Source organism: Denticeps clupeoides, chromosome 3 (assembly GCF_900700375.1).
Source record: "Denticeps clupeoides chromosome 3, fDenClu1.1, whole genome shotgun sequence".
NCBI lineage: Eukaryota > Metazoa > Chordata > Actinopteri > Clupeiformes > Denticipitidae > Denticeps > Denticeps clupeoides.
Genome location: NC_041709.1, coordinates 21,232,680 through 21,253,765, shown reverse-complemented (window position 1 = coordinate 21,253,765; position 21,086 = coordinate 21,232,680). Strand labels below are relative to the sequence as shown.

Sequence of the window (21,086 nt, the reverse complement as noted above, 5' to 3'; positions counted from 1 at the left end):
CAAGTTTAAGTTTTATTCTCTTTTACTATAACAGGTAATAAATTCTAACCTTAACCCAGATTCATTGATTTGGTCCAATTATTAATTTCCTCAAACAAATGCAGCCAGGAAAACCAAGAATACCAGATGAAAATTTGTCAAATTTATTTTTCAATAATGCACATAAAAAAAGCAAACTATTATATGTCAAATTACATGTAATCCAACATCTCAGTTTCCATTTCATTTTCACTCCCTTCTAATGGCTGGTACTCATCATCGCCTTCCTCCTCATCTTCCTCAAATTCCTCCTTGTAAGAAGTGCTATGATCAGTTGAATCCTTAAATTTTTGGGGTAAGACACCTATAACAATATAAATTAAGCAAATTAATCAACAAATGCAATCAAATATGGTTAATCTCTGCTTAGAGCTAAACTACAAGCAGAAAATCTAATTGTTATAGCTGGTGTCATACAGTCATAAATACTTATAAATAGTAAAATATCAGGAAAATAATCAGGTATGAATTGACTTTTAATTAGTGTACTGATGTTTCCTTCAAACTGGAGTCCATCTTAATATTATATGATCACGGTCTGTCTGCAATAAGGCTATTGGTTAATATTTGACCAGGTGAGGTGACTATTGTAGTCTGCATTTCCCCACAGTAATACAAACCAAAATTCACTTTTTATTCAAAAGGAACAATGGTTCTTTAAAATTACACACTAGTCTAACATCAGACTTTGAATGTATTTATTGAAGGCATTATATAATATAGCTGCATACACCCATGCTATGCTGGCCAAAGTAGCAACTGTATTATTAACAGATTGTGTCAAATTATGTGTTTTCTAGTAATTGTACAGTTTTTCCATTTTGGTGCTCTTGGGCAGAAAACAAACATAGCAGGTCCATATCTATTTAGGAAAATACACCGGCTGCCTTGTTATCGTGGGAAAGCAGCTTACACTGTTCCCAAACACTCACCTGTCCTCTTGGCACGCACCACCTGTATGATCATAGAAGACATGATGTCCCTTAGCTCTTCAGCTGTTCGTGGAACACACCAGCCATCTCTCTCATCACACACTGCTTCCTCATTATCATTCTGGTGGATGATTTTCTGTATCCTGTGAGAATCGAGACAATAAGTTATAAGGATGCTACAGCAGTTTTGTTTTTATTTTTTTTTTACTGCCACTACTGGACAGCTTAGTGGTGATGGTGGTAGGGCAGATGACACAAACGTGGATGTCGTTTGGAGGCAGACTCCATTTATTATATTTGATCTTCAGACAAAAAAAACAAAAAAAAAACCATATACATTAAGAATAAACCGTAATTCAAACTTCCCTCTAAAATCACCCATCAACACTAATCTCCTGCCTTTATAGCCTTAGACCAAACCATTTATCCGACAGACAATAATGAATTAAATTCACATAAACATTGAAACAGTTTATTGTTAGATGGATGTGCAATTTAATTATTACAAACTAACATGCTTAGTTCCGCCTCTTCCCCAGCACAGTGTGTTCAAAGTGCCCACTAGGGCTGCAACAACGAATCGATTGAATCGATAAAAATCGATTACTAAAAGAGTTGGCAACGAATTTCCTAATCGATTCGTTATGTCGTGCGACGCGGAGACGTTTGATTATTATAAAAATAAAACATTATTTGAGCACGGAGCGGAGTGAACACACTCAGTCTCTCTCGCGCACAGATGCAAGCTGATTTTGGCGCCTCATAGACAGCGCGGAGCAAAGAAAAAAAAAAAAAACGACCAGAGGTAGAGGACAGATACATGGCGGAGGCAGAGAAATCTGCGCGAAAATATGCAAAAGCGACATGGCACGGCACAGGAGCACCACAGCAATGATCCAGCACCTGAAACGTGTTGGAGTGTTTGAGGAGCAAGAAGGGAGTTCAGCAGCAGGGTAAGTCGCTACAGAATCCTACTTTTGTTCCGTTTTGAAGTGAGGAACGTAATGTCCCTGGTGCTGGTGTTTAACTCGCCGCAGAGGAGAACTAGATGGGGATTTACAGCGCCACCTACAGGTGTGTAGGGGGGATGAAACAGCGTTCGGACCGTTCTCTGCATCTCCGCGTGGACGACTCGCCTATTGTGTCCCTGAGCAGGACATTTAACCCTAACTTGCTCCTGGGGGACTCCCTGTAACTACTGATTGTAAGTCGCTCTGGATAAGGGAGTCTGATAAATGCTGTAAATGTAAATGTTTACCCGTCATCCAGCTTGACATGCATGTCAAGTTAGCGTTAGCTTGTTAATAACAGTAGTAAAGCAGATTAGATTAGATTAGATTAGATTCAACTTTATTGTCATTACACATGTACAAGTACAGGGCAACGAAATGTAGTTTAGGTCTAACCAGAAGTGCAATAAGCAGCAAGTGCAGGATACAGGGGTGCTATAGTTACTTTGCATTAAAAGACTAAAGACATGTTTTTATTCACTAGCCTTTTTCGGACCATTCATTTTTCAATCTGTTGTCATGTAGATACACTGCAAAAAAAGCTTTTCTTACATAGTAATTTTGTCTCGTTTCCAGTCCAAATATCTAAAAAATCTTAAATCAAGATTACTAGACAAGAAAAATGGCATGTGAAAATTAAGTGATGCTTAAAACTTCTGTTTGAGATTATATCTCATTAAGATTAGTTTTCTTACCTCTTTGGCAGATAATTTTGCTTGTTTTAAACAAACAATCACTTAATTTTGAGATGTTTTATCAGAAAACAAGACATCATTTCTTATGCTATTTCATGTGTCTAGTAAATGTATCTTGATTTTTTTAGAGATTTGGACTGAAATCAGGACAAAACTACTAAGTTAGAAAAGCATTTTTTGCAGTGTGTCAGTGTGAGAGTTTGTGAGTGTGAGAGTTTGGGAGTGTGAGAGTTTGGGAGTGTGAGCGTCTGCGAGTGTGTGCATCTGCAATGTAGTGTAGAGAACAAGTTCAGACATATCCTGTTAAATTTTCTGATTTGTATTGTTCTTTATTTTTTTTATAAAATATTTATTGTTCTGGTAGCTCAGGTGGCACTTTATTTAAAAAAAAAAGTCTATATTTGGCAGATGTAAAGCATACATGTGTATCTTTTTTGTGTTAGACAATTTTTATTTTATTTTATTATTATTATAACAGCTCAAGAAGCAACATGTTTGTGCACTTTCTAAAGATTTTGGTTCTGTTTTTGAATAAAGGGTTGGAAATTAATGCTTTTCTTGTTTTATCCGATTCTACGATTAATCAAAAAAAATAATCGACACATTAATCGATTATTAAAATAATCGTTAGTTGCAGCCCTAGTGCCCACATTCATTTCCCATTCTCATTTCATAATAAACTGTGCTAGTTTGTTCTTAACCGGCCGGGCTAACTGCACACTGGTTAAGGCAAAATCTATACAATCAATAAAAAATTGTTACCCTTACATGGCTGTTTATATTGGCAACAGACCCCAGCTCTGTTACTGCTCTGTTCATACAAGGTAAATTCCAATTCTTTGACAATTTGCACTTATATAACAATATTCTTGTTTATACATTTGTGCATTTTATTTAGTCCTTACTTCTCAACATCCAGGTCACAAAGCTGGTAAAACATCTGTCTGAAAGGCGGTAGCATCCCATCTCGAAACACATACATAGACTCCTGATAAGGGAAACAAGATGGAAGACTATGCAATGATGATCCACCAAAGAAAGCAACAGTGCAGTCTTAGATAAAATCATGACGTGAGTGTTTCAGTACAAATTATGACTGGATGTTAATGGGACCTGGATGTTAAGGGGTGGTAGTAGCCTAGTGGGTAAGACACTCGCCTATGAACCAGAAGACCCAGGTTCAAATCCCACTTACTACCATTGTGTCCCTGAGCAAGACACTTAACCATAAGTTGCTCCAGGGAGACTGTCCCTGTAAATACTGATTGTAAGTCGCTCTGGATAAGGGCGTCTGATAAATGCTGTAAATGTAAATGACTGCAATCCAATTCATTCCAATTTGGTTATTTCGGTCTAAATAAACAAAAAAATATGTTTACATTGGTAAATCACTATAAGTGTAAGACCATGCAATTCTCATGAAATTTACCTTCTCAGTTAATGCATTTTGACCCTCAGTATATTGCAGTTTGAGAAATGGTGAGCGATATACCTTGAGCAGGTAGCGAGGTTCTGGGGGTTTACATGTGGGAGACTCTTCCTCTATGATCTCCTTCAAACTGGCTGGCTTGGGGGCTAAAACAAAGAGGCAGTGAAACCCAACTCAGCAGAACCAATTAAACTAGTGCCAAGCAAATCCAACCAAAGAGACATTTTGAATCTTACACCAGCTAAATGATGACCACCATAGGAAGAGGTGTTCATCTGGTAGCAATATGCATCAGTGCTAGATACAGTACAGGCCAAAAGTTTGGACACACCTTCTCTGTGTTTTCTTTATTTTCATGACAATTTACATTGGTAGATTCTCACTGAAGGCATCAAAACTATGAATGAACACATGTGGAGTTATGTACTGAACAAAAAAAGGTGAAATAACTGAAAACGTGTTCTATACTCTAGTTTCTTCAAAATAGCCGCCCTTTGCTCTGATTACTGCTTTGCACACTCTTGGCATTCTCTCGATGAGCTTCAAGAGGTCGTCACCTGAAATGGTTTTCCAACAGTCTTGAAGGAGTTCCCAGAGGTCTTTAACACTTGTTGGCCCCTTTGCCTTCACTCTGCGGTCCAGCTCACCCTAAACCATCTCAATTGGGTTCTGGTCCGGTGACTGTGGAGGCCAGGTCTCCACTTTTTGTTAAGTACATAACTCCACATGTGTTCATTCATAGTTTTGATGCCTTCAGTGAGAATCTACCAATGTAAATGGTCATGAAAATAAAGAAAACACATTGAATGAGAAGGTGTGTCCAAACTTTTGGCCTCTACTGTACTTAGATGTTACAGAAAGTTTCACTATTGTACACACAGGACTACTGATACTGTATGAAACTTATTGTTGTACTTTATAATTGCACTATAGCTACTAGAAGTGTGAACCTTCACTGGTCTCACAATTCAATTACGATTATCAAAGCCTCGATATCAATGCATCGCAATGCATCTCGTAAATTTTCTAGATTGTCACACAATGTTTCCAAGTACAAGAGTAAAGTTCTCGTACACCTGTGTGGACTCTTTGGTTTGCTAATATAAGCAGAAAAACTGTTGACGTTCAGTCCAAGCTCACCTTGTAACAGTTGTATATATTAGCAGGAGTCCTTTAAATGCAAATGGACTATGCTGTGGGCGGAGTTAGATGCAGATCGACTTGCAACCAAGCAGATGAACCGAGCAGACTGGTCCAAGCTCCTGAGGGCCCTTTCATTTTGTATTGTAATGTCCTCAACTCGTGTATGAGCGGTTACTGACATTTACCTGGGAACTGAGGTGCTGTAAGCATAATAAACAGAGACCCAAATCCGTTACAGCCTGGAGTCAGAAACCCCAGAACGCCTAGTTCAGACATCCGTGGCATCAGGTGAGCATGGATTGAGCGAAGACAATTTTTCTGCTCATTGGAGAAAGTTCTGTAAGATGATATTGTCATGTTGTAGACGCACAGCACGAAAATCCTACCCAGAGCAGCACTGTACCACAGCCAATACCAGCACTAATTTTAAAGAGAAGAGAATTTTTATGCCACCGCCAGAAAATCACCAAGCAACATCATTATGATATAATCGTTTATGTTCTGCACTGCATCGATGCATTGATTATACGATTAATTTCAACATCCCTAATGACCACATCCATATATTTCAGTAAAGCACAGATTGTGATTAAAGCTGCTAGACATAGTGACACATAGTGATAGACATAGTGATACAATAACATCACAATGACAATCACTTCACTTTCACGGACAAATAATTTTTGATATCATGATACTTCCTTTGATGAATTATTATCAATACGCTGCATATGAGGAAACACTATTTCAAAGCAGAAAAACCAAGGGGAGGATCTGAAGCCACCCCTAGTTTCCTTACTTTGCTCAATGCTATTTTTTATTCTATGTGTCCACTTCATTCATTTTGTGGTGCCCACCTGCTTTGTTGATTGTGGTGGGTAAGCTGTACTCGTACGCACTCCTCTTGGCCTTTACTGGCATGTCATTTGAAGAATATCCTAAATACAGGACAGATGATAGATACAATAAACACGTCCAAGAATCACACAATTGTCCACACAACCAAACATAGAGATACCAGCATAATTTGTAGAACATATAAAAAACTCACCATGCTTTGTCCCACAGCGAATCCTGAAGTCCAGCACTTGGTAGATCTTAGCCTCTGGGATCTTCCGAGGGTCATAACCAAACCGCACCCACAGACTTCTCCAGGGGCCTGTCAGCTGTGTGTAAACAGCCAGGCACACACACATACACACAACATGGAACATCAACATAAGCCAAAAATAAATTTAAGGCATTTATCAGACACCCTTATATGGAGCAACTGGAACTACCAGACCCCGGTCATCAACAGGAGCCCAGTGGAAAGAGTGGACAGTGTCCAATACCTCGGTGTTAACATCACGCAGGACCTGAAAAAGGCCCGGCAGGGTCTCTACCACCTCAGATGCCTGAGAGACTTTAGACTGCCCTCCAAGGTGCTCAGGAACTTCTACTCCTGCACCATAGATTCCCATCCTGATGGGAAACATCTCAACCTGGTTCGGGAACAGCACCATGCAGGACAGACGAGGCCTACAGAGGGTGGATCGATCAGCTGAACACATCATCTGTACCAAGCTCCCTGACCTTCAATCGATCTACAGCAAGCGGTGCTGAACCAGGGCCAGAAAGATCGTGAAGGACCTCAGCCACCCCAGCAATGTTCTGTTCTCTCTGCTGCAATCAGGGAAGCGCTTCTGCTCCTTGAAGGCCAACACAGAGAGAATGAGGAGGAGCTTCTTCCCGCAGGCTATACGAGTTCTCAACAACCACAACACTACATAGGACAGAACTCTAATACACTCCAGCACTTTTCAAACAACTTCTGGACTATCTCCCCAGTGAATTTACAGGAACAGACCCCCTGGAGAGACTCAGGGTTAAGTGTCTTGCTCAGGCACACAATGGTAGAAAGTGGGGTTACCCCCTAGGCTAGTAACACCCTCATATATTTTTTAATTTTCTGCAGTAGCACCTATTAACAGGTTGTACACATGAGGCAGCATCTTTAAGGAGTGTATGAAACAACAATTGTGGATAATGTATTGATGTGAAGGTCAAATATGGATGATATTAATTCAGACCACATACAGCCATCCATAGCAACTGAATGATAGCATGATAATGTAAAAAGTTACTTTGTAGGTTACTTTGAATCAAAAGAATCAATTGCAAAATAACAATTACAATTACCCTTGTCCACTAGTGCTTGACACCTTCATGATAAACACTGCAACGGCAGACAGACATACATTTATCACGGTACCCATGCCTCCATCTTTACTCTGGATTTACTGTCCCCTCACCATGTAATAGGCTACATACGGCAGCAGCAACTTCAGTTTCTCAGGGTGGACGTCCACGTTGGCCTTCACTGCGTTTCGGGACCAGACAGGTCGCCTCTCAAACAGCTAGCAGACGGAGAAATGTTGTTATTGATGAAGGTTGAAAGCCTGTGTCACAGAGCACCACACGCATCCTCCACCCTGCCTATTACATACAGAAATAAACATGAACCGTTACAATGAATGATCTGCAATCACTGAATGTTTTTTATGCTGGGTGTTCTAAGATTTTAGTAGACATGAAAAAATGATTAACAAACTCAATGCTTTTGCTGATTAAAATAGTCAACTTTGTTTTTAAAACTAACTTGCGTTAAATTCTTTTCCTACACAGACCTTGTGCATTTCCTCCTCAGCCTTGGCCTCAGCTGGGTGATTAGACACTCTCTGCCAGTTGACTTTGGCTGCCTCCAATGGTTCTGAAGGCACCTCTTTATCATCAAAGTTGACAAAGATAGCGTTGTGTGGCCGTCGGGCACGACTCATGCCAATCAGGTTCTCCCCCGACACCACCGGAGGCTGATAACCCTCCCTGTAGACGGATTTCCATTAAACATTGCTTTCAGTTACCAACACAGAAACGCGCAGATATTTCAACACTGGCATACAACAGAACCTCACCGGTGCTGTATATCAGGCCGGTAGTAGTAATCTACGGCAGTGTCCTGCCGAGAGAATATCGGTGGTGGGAGAAAGAGCGGCACATCCTGGTCAAAGAAATCCTTCTTCTCTGGCTTCTGCAGAATGACTTTGTTGTACAGCGACGTCCAGGAGCAATCTGGCTCCGAATGTGCAGCAAGATACTGAAAGTCGGCCATGGCTGGTGAAAAGCAACACAACAGAAGCATCAGTCACCCAGTAACACACAAAACTGGCCGATTTCACTGGAGAAATTCGCCCTTTCGCTTGAATCAGCACAACAAAGCACAACGTACAAACCCTGAAACCTGTACGTTGTCTCAATCACTCCCAGGGCGTCCACGGTGAGCTGCACATCCTCAGGGTTCCCTCTCCGGACCCTTCTCCGGACCCGCAGCAGCAGACTGGTGGAGGGGTAGCGGTTCCCACACACAGGGTGGCAGTAGGGATCTTGGGGGCGATAGTGCAGCTCAAGGCGCTTTGAGGGGTCTGAATATGTCTGTTAAAGAAAAGTGGTTATAACAATTAGGGGTGTGCATTGGCAAGGATCTAACCATACCATACGTATATGGTCTGTTATTATTCTTCTGTACTGCTTCTACTGCACACAACCTTACATTCCGACGTAGTGAAAAATAAGACAGCTTTTAATCAATTTGGAGAAAATGTTTGGTGAGTGAAGGCTTGGGATGAAGCTTTAAAATGATAAATGGTGTCAATTCTGGTGAGTCGAAATAATTATGATCCATCTAGATATTGTGCCTAATACGAATGCACTAACTTTATTACAAAGGCTGAAATGAAATTAAACGAAACTGACATTTGGACGGAAGCACATTAATTGCATGTTAGAAATATTCATATATCCTAAAGCATCTCCTACCTTGGATATTCCCTTCTCTCCCCCTATCGTATCCAGCATCTTCTGCACATCTGCGACATAACCTGGATACTCGACACAGACTAGCTTGGTGTCGGGCAGCCTCAGGGTCGCCGAACCCCTGGATGTTCCCGCCATCATGAGGCGATTCTTATCAATCGGAGAACAAACACCAGCGCTCAAATCGAGTTTTGCATTATTCTGTCAAACAGAAAGGAACGGGAAACAACGTGTGGTCCTTTGCTCGGAACTAAGCCGTGCGGCAACACGGAGGAGATTTTAGTTCCGCACCGTAACGGTACAATCCCAAATCATTTCTACAGGCAACTAAGTTACTTATGAAGTGTCATACTTCATTAAAATGGGGTGGAAATAAATGATCTGTTGATGTAAGTGAGAATGTCTTCCAGTGGAACTTGGAAACGTGTAAGGACATTTGCCCGATACGGGTAGCGTTAGATGCAGTTTTTATGTATGGCCACATGGTGGCGGTGTTTGACTGGATTTGTATTGAGGTGTGTTTGGGGTGTCCCTTTCTGTTCGAGCTTTATCGAACAATAGCTCTGAAAATGTTGGCTGAGATACGATTTAAATAGACAACAAAGCCTACTTTAAGTCAACTCTTCATGTCTATTTTTGTTTATGAAAATGTTTCACAAATCTGTCTGTACTGAACTAGGCCTGTGGTGTATTTCTTAAAAATGAGCAAACTTTGTATCCACAAATTAGGAATGAACAATTGTTATTATAACTATATAATCAGAACTACGTATGTATTACTGTAAGCCTACTTACAAATTGGAAGGCTCTTAGAACAACTCCGCCCACTTCCAAGATTTCAGAGTGGATTATGTTGAAGAAACAAAGCCGGTCCTGCAAAAAACAGTAATCTCTTGGGGGGTCAAATGACCCACTCTGGACATGTAAAGTAGTTCTTCTCACAATGTGTTATGTTCACAGTTTAAACGCGTCAGGTAAACGTAGTACTCCTGAGATTAAATCATCCGGTCATAACTGTGGCCTGAAAAATGGGGTTGTGCGGAACTGCCACCACTGTCAGAGGAGATAGGGGTCAGGGCAGGTAATCTGTCACCATAAAGCTGTAAAAGTGTCAACGGGTGACAGAGAGAGAGCGAGATCTTTGACTGAGCCTACATACTGTGTTAAATAATGGGTGATTTGACATGCATATAAGTGTGTGTGTGTGTGTGTGTGTGTGTGTGTGTGTGTGTGTGTGTGTGTTTTATGCTCATTGTGAAATGTTGTCATGTAATGTCGAGTTTTAGGTTTGATTACCCCTTTTTTCCCCTCCCAGTACACCCAGAACAGAGATTCTTACTGATCTGAACCACAGGAAAACTGCTGCACCCGTACAGATACTCCGATGAATTTAGCCTTTCAAACACAACGCAGTTGACACAGGTTTTTTTTTTTTGGTTGTGACAGCTGATGTGGTCTGTACGTGTGTGTGTGTGCGAGAGAGAGAGAGAAGGAGAGATAAGGAGTCGGGGTCTTCCTGCACCCTGTTTTGAAGCTCTGAGCTTTGTGGGTGAAGACATATGATGAATGACAATCTGACAGACATGCGTGTGTGTTTTACAATATGTGGGTAGGAGTGTCTACATCTGTGTATTGCCTGCCACGATTCTAGTGTTAAAGTATGTTAAAGTCTTTGGCCACTGTTTTTGGGGTGGGTGTATGTGATTGAGTCTTGAGCTTTTGTGGGCATGTATATATATGTGTGTGTGTGTGTGTGTGTGTTCTGTACACTCTTTCTCTGTGTCTTTCTGATACTGCCAAGTGCGTCTCTATCTTGGCAGTGCGGCTGCTGGCTCCACCCCCTCATGGTGCTGCTCGGCTGACCGTTGGTGTGTGTGGCGGCCGTGATAAAGCTATCACCCACACATCATGACTCCTGCTAATGAACCCCAATGAAGATTTTGGTATTTCGTTCTGCTCCTCCACTCTCCTCTACTTGTCATCTATTTTTGTTCTTTGTGTGTGTGTGTGTTTCTTTCCCACAATGCTTCTTTCCGTTTTTCCTTGTGTGAAAGATGACACCATATTTGGTAACTGTTATGGTATCATCGACTGTAACTAGAAGCCATATGAGGAGGAGAATAGTCAAGCTGAGAGTCTGACAGTTTGTGCTTGTGTAATTGTCCTCGCATAGACAATTTTAAAAAGTGCTATTTTGCTCCTCCCTAATTTACAAACCCCCAAAATATTCAAATGTTCAAAATAACAAAAAGACAAAATTATTTGTCTTTTTTTTTAAATGACTTCTTGTTAAAGGGACATGAAAGATGTTACAAATTTAGCACCTCAGGCCCTCATAAAGATTTAGAAATTTGTATGTGCTTAGTAAAGTACTGGCCTCATGCCTTTGGCTCCTAGAAAGCTCTTCCTGCTCGGCTGTCCGGTATCTGTCAATCTTGCAGTATCTCCAACCAGCCACCGAGTCATGTGACCAGAGATGCTTCCTGTGTCCAGGACGAAGGGAACTCAGCAGCCTGGCTCTGCCTTCATTGCTTTTTGTTGCACCTCTGTTGCATTATCTGAGAATCTGAACTGATACAGAAATGTGCTCATGTCTGCTTTGACATACCAGAAGAAAAGTCCTTCTGGTATTAAGTAGTTGTATGTGTTATATTTTGCGGGGGTTTTTTGCTGTTTGCCAGTCATCATTCAAGTCTTGTTAAATTTAGAGTCCTAAAGTGAGTTTTGTGTCAGTATAGTAGTGTGAGTTTAGAAAAAGAGGGATTCTCTGTAGTAAAATGAGGGCAGATACAGCTCCTCTGTGTTGAGGCCCAGGCGCATCCTGATGTGGACATTTCACTGACCGCCCTGAATTTAAATAAAGATTGCCTATAATCTGTGTGTGTTTGGGATGACTGTATTCTGGCTCTGCTCCGCCCTCCACACCTCTCTCACACGCCTCATGTTCCCACTAGACCATTTCAGGCTTTATAAGTCAAGGGTACCAGCAGTATGAGCAATATGCAGCATTTGTAACGGGGTGACCTGGCGGGTAAGGAAATGAACCCATGATCATAAGGATGCCAGTTCGAATCCCAAACCGTCAAGGTGCCACTGAGGTGCCACTGAGCAAAGCACCATCCCAACACACTGTTCCCCAGGGCACCTTTCATGGCTGCCCACTGCTCACTAAGGGTGATGCAGGGTTGAATGCAGTGGACATATTTCGTTGTGCCACCATGTGCTGTGCTGCGTATCACAAAATGTTCTAATAGAACAGATAAAATAAAAAGGGAAGAATAGATTTGGCGCAGGCCTTTTTTCCGTTTCCAGCATACAGCCGTTAAGCAAGATGCTCTTGATTTGTTGGCTACTTCATGAACATCAACCACCATTAGAGAAGCTTCCATAGTGTCTAAAATGGAGTGAGTGTGTGTGAGTACGTAATACAGCTCACGCACACACGCACACACACACCTCCATCACGCCAAACCTGGCTGATTTGCATGCAGCTCATTTGCTTAGCAAATACTCTCCCTTCGCAGCCTTTTCCTCATCTTTTCAGACAGAGACCGTGTGTGTCATTGTGTGTTACTGTGTAAGAGTCTGTTGTGTGTTTGTGTGATTTGGGCCCTGATTGGTAAATCAGATTTTGTAAAATGTGGTCGATATTTTGTCCGAATTTGTGTGAATGTGTGTATATGTGTGTTCTGTGGTGCTGCAGAATTTGAGTTATTCTACTCTATGATCTACAAGAATATGAGGCAGACACACATGTGCACAGAACACACCCATTTGTATTCCGATTTTTGTGAGAATTTATTACTAATAATTAGAAAACTTTTTTTTTTTTTTTACAAAGGCATAACTATCTAATTTAGGATGTTACTACACACACATACACACACTGAGTCACGCACAGACACCAGTTGTCAACTTCCTCTTTTTGTGTGTGAATGAGAGAAAAGGAGGCAGAGGGTAGGTGAGAGCTTACTCGTCCCCTGTTTTTCCCCCTATTCGCTCCTTTGGGTGGGGGTGGGGGTGGAGCCACACCCCCTAGTGTTTGCTCTGCTCCCACCCATCTCCCACATGGCTCCCTGATTGGCCGTCTGTGCAGGATTCTGATTTGCTTGGTTCCCATGAACCAGGATGCAGCCGTAACTGTCCCAGAAACTCGTGTTCTGGCGCTGCGGAAATATAAACAGGCATTTGCATGGCCACCGCAGATTTGTTTACCAACTGTACCTGAGAGTGGACCACCGTATGGTGCACACCGCACACAGACACTGATTTCAACAATCCTCTCCGCACGCTGTCTGTCACCATGTCCACCAGCCTATGTACCAATTTATAAAATGAATGTGTGTGTGTGTGTGTGTGTGTGTGTATGCCTCACTTATTGAACACAAGAGAACAAGATCTTGCCTATGAATAGGATTATGAATACAGAGCTCCTGCAAACTACCCTGCAGCACTTTCCTGTTCACTGAAGTCATCAGACACACAGTAGGTACATGATATGATTGTCAAACATACTTCTTGTTATCACACACTTAGCATCTTCAGAATGTGACCTTTATTTTTTTTTCTTCCAAGGCGTGGTTCAAATTTAAAAAATACTTTATACAATATATTGTATTTTTCTGTACATTAAGGTTCCTTTATTTATCTAGTCCTGCTTAAGCATGGATGCATGCAGTGCTGCACTGGAATTACTCGGTTTTTGTAGCCATCCGTGCAGTAAAATTAGTGACCCTGTTATATGAGTCCATGCACACGACTATTCCTGAAGCCACTATGTGATACGACTGAAGTTGCGGTGTGATTTCGGACGTGCAGATGGGAAATCTGAATGTATCAGATGCTGTGTGTGTGCGTGTGAGAGAGAACTCATGTCAAAGTGCCCTGATGTTTTCTTCCGTCGCTGTCAGATTTAAATAGCCTAACTGGTACATTTGTTTGATGTTATATATGCTTCTGTGGGTGCGTGTGTGCTATAGAGGTGTAGTCAGAAATTTGTTTGTCAAAGTAGACAGGCCATCGGTAGAGGAGGGGCACATTAATGGCGGGATAAAAACCTCAGCTACAGCCATGCGGCTTTCGTTCACTCACTCAATATGACTGTTCTCATCGTAGGCGTGCCACGTTCTGCTACAAGGCGCAGGTCCTGCAGACCTGTCATCCACGTACAAACCAGACACGGTTCCGAAAATCCCTCGGTCAACAAAGGCAACACACAACAACAATTCCCCTTTCCACAGAATTCCCCCGATTCAGGATGGGGGATTTGCATGGAGTTCCAGGGACATATTTGAATGCGAGGCTATCTTGTGCAGAATCAGAGATTTCACCACACCTCCGGCCTGCCGAACGCCGCACGACAGCCGTGGAGCAGGCGACAGGAATGTCAGCATCCGGATCCTTCAGGAGGCGGACACACACACACACACACACAAAGCAAACAGCGCAGAACAGAGACACTGTTTGCCTTCTCATCTCCTGTTTTTCCAAGTAACACCTTTTCCAGTTGGGCTGCGGGTGTGATTTAAGCGGCTGCAGCCCCTGTGGCTGTGGTCTGGAAGAACGCGTTTGACTGTTCTGCGCGCGGAACGTTTCCGTTTTAAGAGCTCGCCGTAATCAGGGTGCAAGTCTAAGCAGTAAAAGACCACGACAAAGACGTAAACCAAAAAAAAAAAAAATGGATCGTTTATTCAGAAAGCTGCAATGCATTCAAACGACGGAGAACATAAATAATTTTTCTTTTTTTTTTTTTTACTGACAACTTATCGTAGAACCTTAAATAACATGTAGAACACAGCTTCATTCGCGTGTTTAAAAGTACTTCTGAATAGAAAACCATGGAGAAACGCCACCGCTTGGAGGTGTTCTCCGGTGGCCTTCATGGCACCTGGAATAAAGTACCTCTCCTCCGCACGGTGCTCAGACCAGTCCTGCGGTGGACGGCGTGGGCGACCGCGGCGAGCGTGAGCATTGTGCGCGTGTGTACGCGGCATGTGCTTTCAGGTCATTTAAGGCTGTGCTGGCTCTCGTGATGCCGCCGCAGATCCACCTTCCTCTGGAAGCCCTTGGCGCAGATCTCGCAGCCGAACGGCTTGAAGCCGGTGTGCTTCCGGCTGTGGGTGATCAGGTTGGAGCTCTGGCTGAAGGCTTTCCCACACACCTGGCACTTGTGGGGCTTTTCACCTACAACACACACACACACACACACGTGCTGCTTGGCTAAACATACTCCAGGCAATATGTAACAGCATATCATGTGATCATGTTCCATTTATTTACCAAACCGTTGGGCTAGGTTTGCATTTCTGCCCTGCTAATTCTGAGAAAGCAGCTTCGTTGTTTTAGAAAGTTTTGATGGCCACTTCTAGCAGGCAGGGCCGAACAAACGTTCGTCTGCATGACTCCGATCTCAGATTTGTGCAGCTTTGCATCAGACATCTCAAACACCAGCCGCTGCATCTTCAACAGGAAACCCAGATATGCAAATTGACCCCCCACATTTGTTTCTTTTTTATATCCTCTCGTATTCTTCTTGGAAGCACTTTGTAGGGGGAAAAAGGCTTGAATTCTGCCACTCAGGGAACGTGGGGACCCCGGTACAGGAAATGTCCCCGATCTCGCGCACACACACCTGTGTGAATGTAGGTGTGCTTCTTCATGTCGGACTTCTGGTGGAACCTCTTGCCGCAGTACTGGCAGGGGTAGGGCCGTGTGTCTGAGTGGATGAGCAAGTGGGTGGACAGAGTGGACGAACGCTTGAAGGTCTTTCCACACATCTTACATTCAAAACTCCGCTCCTGTCACACGTGCACACAAACATAAGAACAGGAAGAGCATTTTATTGTCCACACATAGCTCAGATCTTAAGAATCATCTTCAGATTAAAAGTGAAGGTAATACATGAAGATAATCTTAAAAACACATTCCTGGTTGAATAACATTTAGGTTCGTGTTGGGGATTCTGCTGAATAAACACACTGTCTGACCTTTTGATTCCCAATAAATGACTTTTATGAGATTTGCCAACAAAATAGAAGTCTAATCTTGATGTTTTTAATGTTTTACTATCGAGATCTTAAAAGATTCCATCTGCGATTTTTCTGAATACCTCAAGTTTTAACTATTCACAGCCTTGAACTATGCTTGGACTAAATGGACTTGACTGAATGTGGATCATAGATTTTTGTAGGCCCAACACTTGAGCCTAGTGAGTAACACACTCGACTATGAACCAGAAGACCCGGGTTCAAATCCCACTAACAACCATTGTGTCCCTGAGCAAGACACTTAACCCTAAGTTGGTCCAGGGGGGGACTGTCCCCAGTAACTACTGGTTGTCTGTCGCTCTGGATAAGGGCGTCTGGTAAATGCTGTAAATGTAAATGAGACCACCTGGTGTGTTGTGGGTATCGCACCTGCGAGTGGACGTTCATGTGCTGCTCCAGGCTGACGGCGTGACCGAACGTCTTCCTGCACACGGCGCAGCCGAACGGCCTTGTGCCGCTGTGGGAGCGCCGGACGTGAACCTCCAGACCGTGAGGAGTGGAGAAAACCTGAGAGGACAGCAGTTCTTACTTCAAAAATGAAACAAAAAATGCTTTTCAGTAGATGATGATGGCGCTGGCAGGTGGTACCTTGTCGCAGGTGATGCAGTGGTACGTGTTGGATGAGGGCGAGTAGTGTGTGGTGCAGTCGAGGGGCTGGACGGGTTCGGGGGGGCTCGGCTTCACGTGTGAACTGTACACGCTGCTCGCGTGGTGGAGCAGCGAAGGCGGGAAACCCATCTGCCGAAAGTCGTACCGCGAAGGGAGGGGCTCCCAGCCGTACGGGGGTTTGTAGTACGGGGGAAACTCTGCCAGCTGCGGCTCTGAGAAGGGAGAAAAGAAGCAAAACTATCAGCACGCGGTGACACAGCGAAATGTGTCCTCTGCTTTTAAACCATGAGGGAACGGGGAACGGTGTGTGTGGACGGTGCCTTCACTGTAAAAAAAAAAGAGTTGGGGAGACACTTAAGGCAACCCGATGCAAAGCAAGTTCACAACTACATGGGTGTGAAGCTGAGAGAACTTTGCAGCAGGCTTTGCAGCAGGTTGCCTTACATTATTCATTTAATCATTTTTGTGTTGCTGAAGGGGACGTCTCCTTGATAGTTCTGGATTTGAACCCAGTAGCCTTCTGTTATGAGTCCACGTCCTTTCGCGCTAGGCCACCACTGCCGCCTAAAAGCTCAAATCAGCTAAAAATCCCCCGGATCGGGATTCGAACCGGCAACCTATTCATTATGGGGCCGCTTCCTTAACTGCTAGGCCATTACTGCCACCTAAAAAGCTAAACTCAGCTAAAAATCCCCACAATGGCAGTGGTGGTCTAGCGGTTAAGGAAGCGGCCCCACAATATGAAGGTTGTCGGTTCGAATGTCGATCTGCCAAGGTGCCACTGAGTAAAGCACCGTCAATGCTTTACTCGCTGCTCCCCGGGCGCCTGTCATGACTGCCCACTGCTCACCAAGGGTGATGGTTAAAAGCAGAGGACACATTTCGTTGTGTCACCGTGCGCTGTGCTGCACATTTATCTCCATAAATGTGTGACCAATTGACAGCATGGAGTCGCGTAAGTGCTCATCATTGTTTTAACTAAATAGTTTTGGGTCATGAATCAGTGTAGGCCATCTGAAAATATGCATTTTATATCAAATGGCCCTTCCCAGTTTTCTAAGGAAAGTTTCGTACAAATCATTGACTAAAGGGAGAAGAAAAACCATACAGAACATTATGGGACTAAACAAGATAGTGGACTAGGACTAGGGTGGTAGTAGCCCAGTGGGTAACACACTCGCCTATGAACCAGAAATTCAAATTCAAATTTTATTTGTCACATACACAGTCATACACGGTATGATGTGCAGTGAAATGCTTTCTGCAACTGCTACAGACCACTGGTTCGAATCCCACTTACTACCATTGTGTCCCTGAGCAAGACACTTAACCCTAAGTTGCTCCAGGGGGACTGTCCCCGTAACTACTGATTGTAAGTCGCTCTGGATAAGGGCGTCTGACAAATGCTGTAAATGTAAATGTAAATGACTAGATGCATCGCAGAACTGACATACATACCAGTATGTCAGTATAACAGCTGTCATGCAGAATCATCTCGCAGCTCAGGAAAAAAAAAAAAAGCTTATCGGTGCTCAAACTCATTAAAATGGCTCCAGTATGCTTTGGCAGACGTCCCGAACAGGAGAGAGACAATAAAGATCAGGGGTCTGATTTAGTTAATGCAAACCTAATCAAACCAGGTTCAAACTCGGGTTCACTCGCTCAGTGTATAATGCAGATTTGAACTAGTGCGCTGTGTCAGACGAGTGTGAAGGGAGTCGTGTCTCACCGGACATGTAAAACGGCCGAGCAGGAACCACAGTGGGCTGCCTGGACTCTGGGGGGGAAGGATCTATGCCCTCCGGATCTCGCTTGCACTTGATGAAGGAGTAGGGCCCCGGAGGGGATGGAGGGCTCCGCACACGGACCTCCTTGTCTGGACCTGGTCTCGTCGTCTCCGCCGCCACCAGTACTGTTGCAACTGGTCATGGGGAGGAGGAGCATTGGGATGAGCAGTGTTGACGTCTGTCAGCTTTGGAGAGTTTCCAGCTCTCCTCAAAATTTTAAATGAAAGCCCCTTTTCATGACACCCCTTTTTGTCATGGTCACCTAAAGTGGGTGTGGCTTAAGCAGAGATAGAAATATATCTATATATCTAAATATATATAAGATGCTACAGTTTATTTGAAAGTAAATAGGTGGAGCAAAACGCAAAATCACTGATTCCCAGGTTTGCTTTGGGGTGGGAAAAAATGCTTCCCCCCCCCCACGAGTCACGACAATGAACTATAATTGTTGTGACGATTTAGGGAAAGAGAAAGAAAGAAAAAAAAAAACCCTGAAGGCCCCTGATTTGAATGCGCAATTTGCATATCCGTGAAACCCACCCTTAACCGCCCGGTACGAGGATTTTCATGCGCGCGTCCGCGCCGACAGGTAACTGTCTCGGGAGCGCGCGTGGCCTGGGGGCCCAAACACTTAAATAACTCATTAAAAACCCCGGTTCCGCTAAAACAGTCATTTAATGCCGGGCTGCGGGTACAAAAGCACCGAATAATAATACAAATAAAAAAAAAAAAAAAAACGTGAACGGAAATCCGTCTCCTTTTCCAGTCTGGACGATAATTTAGCAAACGTCTCCATTACAAGGTGCGTCAGAATAAAACTGTGACTTCGTGCCCCCTCGACGGAATTGCTGGATTTAAAAGTGTGTGAAGAGTGTGAAGTTGCGGGGTGTCCGTAATAAAGGGGAGGGGGGGGGGTTACCTGTGGCCGTCGCGACGTCGGTCAGCTGGGGTTCGAGCGGCCGCTGGTCCTGGCCGGTCCGGTGGACGTTGTAGGAGACGCACCGTTTGTTTTTCACCAGAAATGAGCGCGGCATCGCGGATCTTCGGGGCAGACAGAACAGAACGGAGATTTGTGGCACGCTCGTTTTTGATGACACCACACCCGGTTATTGTAAATTGTCATTACAGGGAGTCAGAGATGCGGCCTACAGCGTGACACTATGTATTTTCTTATTTTTAGAATTTTACAAAGAGAAAAAAAAAACGCTCGTGGTATTTAATCTTACGATCGTTGCATCAAAATAATTTAAATGGAAAATGACTCGTCGCCTGTCATCGGTCACTACTTATTTCACCACATTTCTATTTTCGCCTTGATTTGATTCACTCGTTCATCCGTGTTGAATGAAGGCTACAGTCTGGCGGCTCAATTAATTAGGACCTTGAGTTTACCTGCAAATCGCAATTTGTGCAAATTGAAAATGGCATCGGTTTAAAATATTCAATTCACCAAGAACAACACATTGCAAAGAACCCTTACGTACAAATTCGAACGCAACTTCTTTCCATATGTTACTTTTAGAACATTTCATTAAAGTTTGATTTCATGCACGTCATAAACTTACTGAGTCCAAATTCCACGTATGTTACAAATACTTTAAAATAATAATGGTAATAATAGTTTTTAAAAAAAGAAAGAGAAGGAGAAATCTTGGCCGTCCAGATGTAAAATCCCTCCGCGGTGTCAGTGGAGTTTGGAGTTTTTTTGGGGGGCAGCGACGCCTTTTCTCTCCTCCCTGATTTGAAATCAGATAAATTTGTGGTGGAATCTGAGTGCGCTGGAATCTGGACCAATGGGAGCGCGTCGTTGCCGAGCGCTCATTTGCATACGACGACGCTCCTCGGCGCTGCGCGTAACACGCGCACAAAAACAAACGGCATTTTTAAAATTTACGACCACAATTACAAAAAAAAAAAGAAATAGATCAGTGTGGTTAATTCGGCGATCTTTATTGAAAAAAAAAAGGATGACGACAGCGCGCATTTAGAAACGTAGAGTTGGTACGTTCGTTGGCTGTTTAATGTATTTGCCCAAGGGAAGATTATCGGGTGATTTTTTGGCAGCCAAATGTACAGTATAGGGCCGAGCAAACCAAACACGCCAGTTTACAAGCTTCATCCCTGTACACACACCCAACCAGTCTTCTTGCGGCGAAACGGCGTTTGCACAGTCGTGTTTGCACAGAAGTGGATCTTGTGAAGGCTGGAGTGCTTTTACAGGCTGATGGATTTTTAAACGATGGAGATTTCCATTCCAATGGACGCAGAGAGCCGCGAACCTTCGATAGCGCGTATGCATGGGCGAATGAGCTGGAAGTCCTCACGAGAAGAGCTGAATGATGCTTTTCAGCGAAAATGACGCTCGGGGGACAGATGTCGCTCGGTCGCACGGCCGCCACCCCGTGGCCGAATGGAGAAGACTTGGGAATTTAGCACAGACCTTGAGTGTAACGGTTCTAAGAGCTGCTGATATCAGTCCTGCCCGTTCCATTAGATAATATTGGTGCCTTACATTTACAATTACATTAACCTTTTATGGCGTTT

General features: G+C 43.4%; 2 protein-coding genes across 2 annotated transcripts; both read right to left on the bottom strand.

Moving 5' to 3' along the window:
- Positions 1–127: 127 nt before the first annotated feature.
- Positions 128–9,345, bottom strand: gtf3c5 (general transcription factor IIIC, polypeptide 5). Its single transcript, XM_028973785.1, has 11 exons — positions 9,104–9,345; positions 8,521–8,719; positions 8,203–8,401; positions 7,918–8,113; positions 7,543–7,647; positions 6,300–6,414; positions 6,106–6,186; positions 4,169–4,251; positions 3,582–3,664; positions 972–1,114; positions 128–343 (listed from the first exon to the last, which is right to left on the bottom strand). Exons 1-11 carry the CDS (start codon positions 9,239–9,241, stop codon positions 192–194), a joined length of 1,494 nt encoding a protein of 497 aa, XP_028829618.1. The 5' UTR covers positions 9,242–9,345; the 3' UTR covers positions 128–191.
- A 5,478-nt stretch (positions 9,346–14,823) lies between these two features.
- gfi1b (growth factor independent 1B transcription repressor) lies at positions 14,824–20,250 on the bottom strand. Its single transcript, XM_028973974.1, has 7 exons — positions 20,108–20,250; positions 19,462–19,583; positions 18,485–18,676; positions 16,735–16,967; positions 16,516–16,653; positions 15,732–15,897; positions 14,824–15,283 (listed from the first exon to the last, which is right to left on the bottom strand). Exons 2-7 carry the CDS (start codon positions 19,574–19,576, stop codon positions 15,105–15,107), a joined length of 1,023 nt encoding a protein of 340 aa, XP_028829807.1. The 5' UTR covers positions 19,577–19,583; positions 20,108–20,250; the 3' UTR covers positions 14,824–15,104.
- Positions 20,251–21,086: the final 836 nt, after the last annotated feature.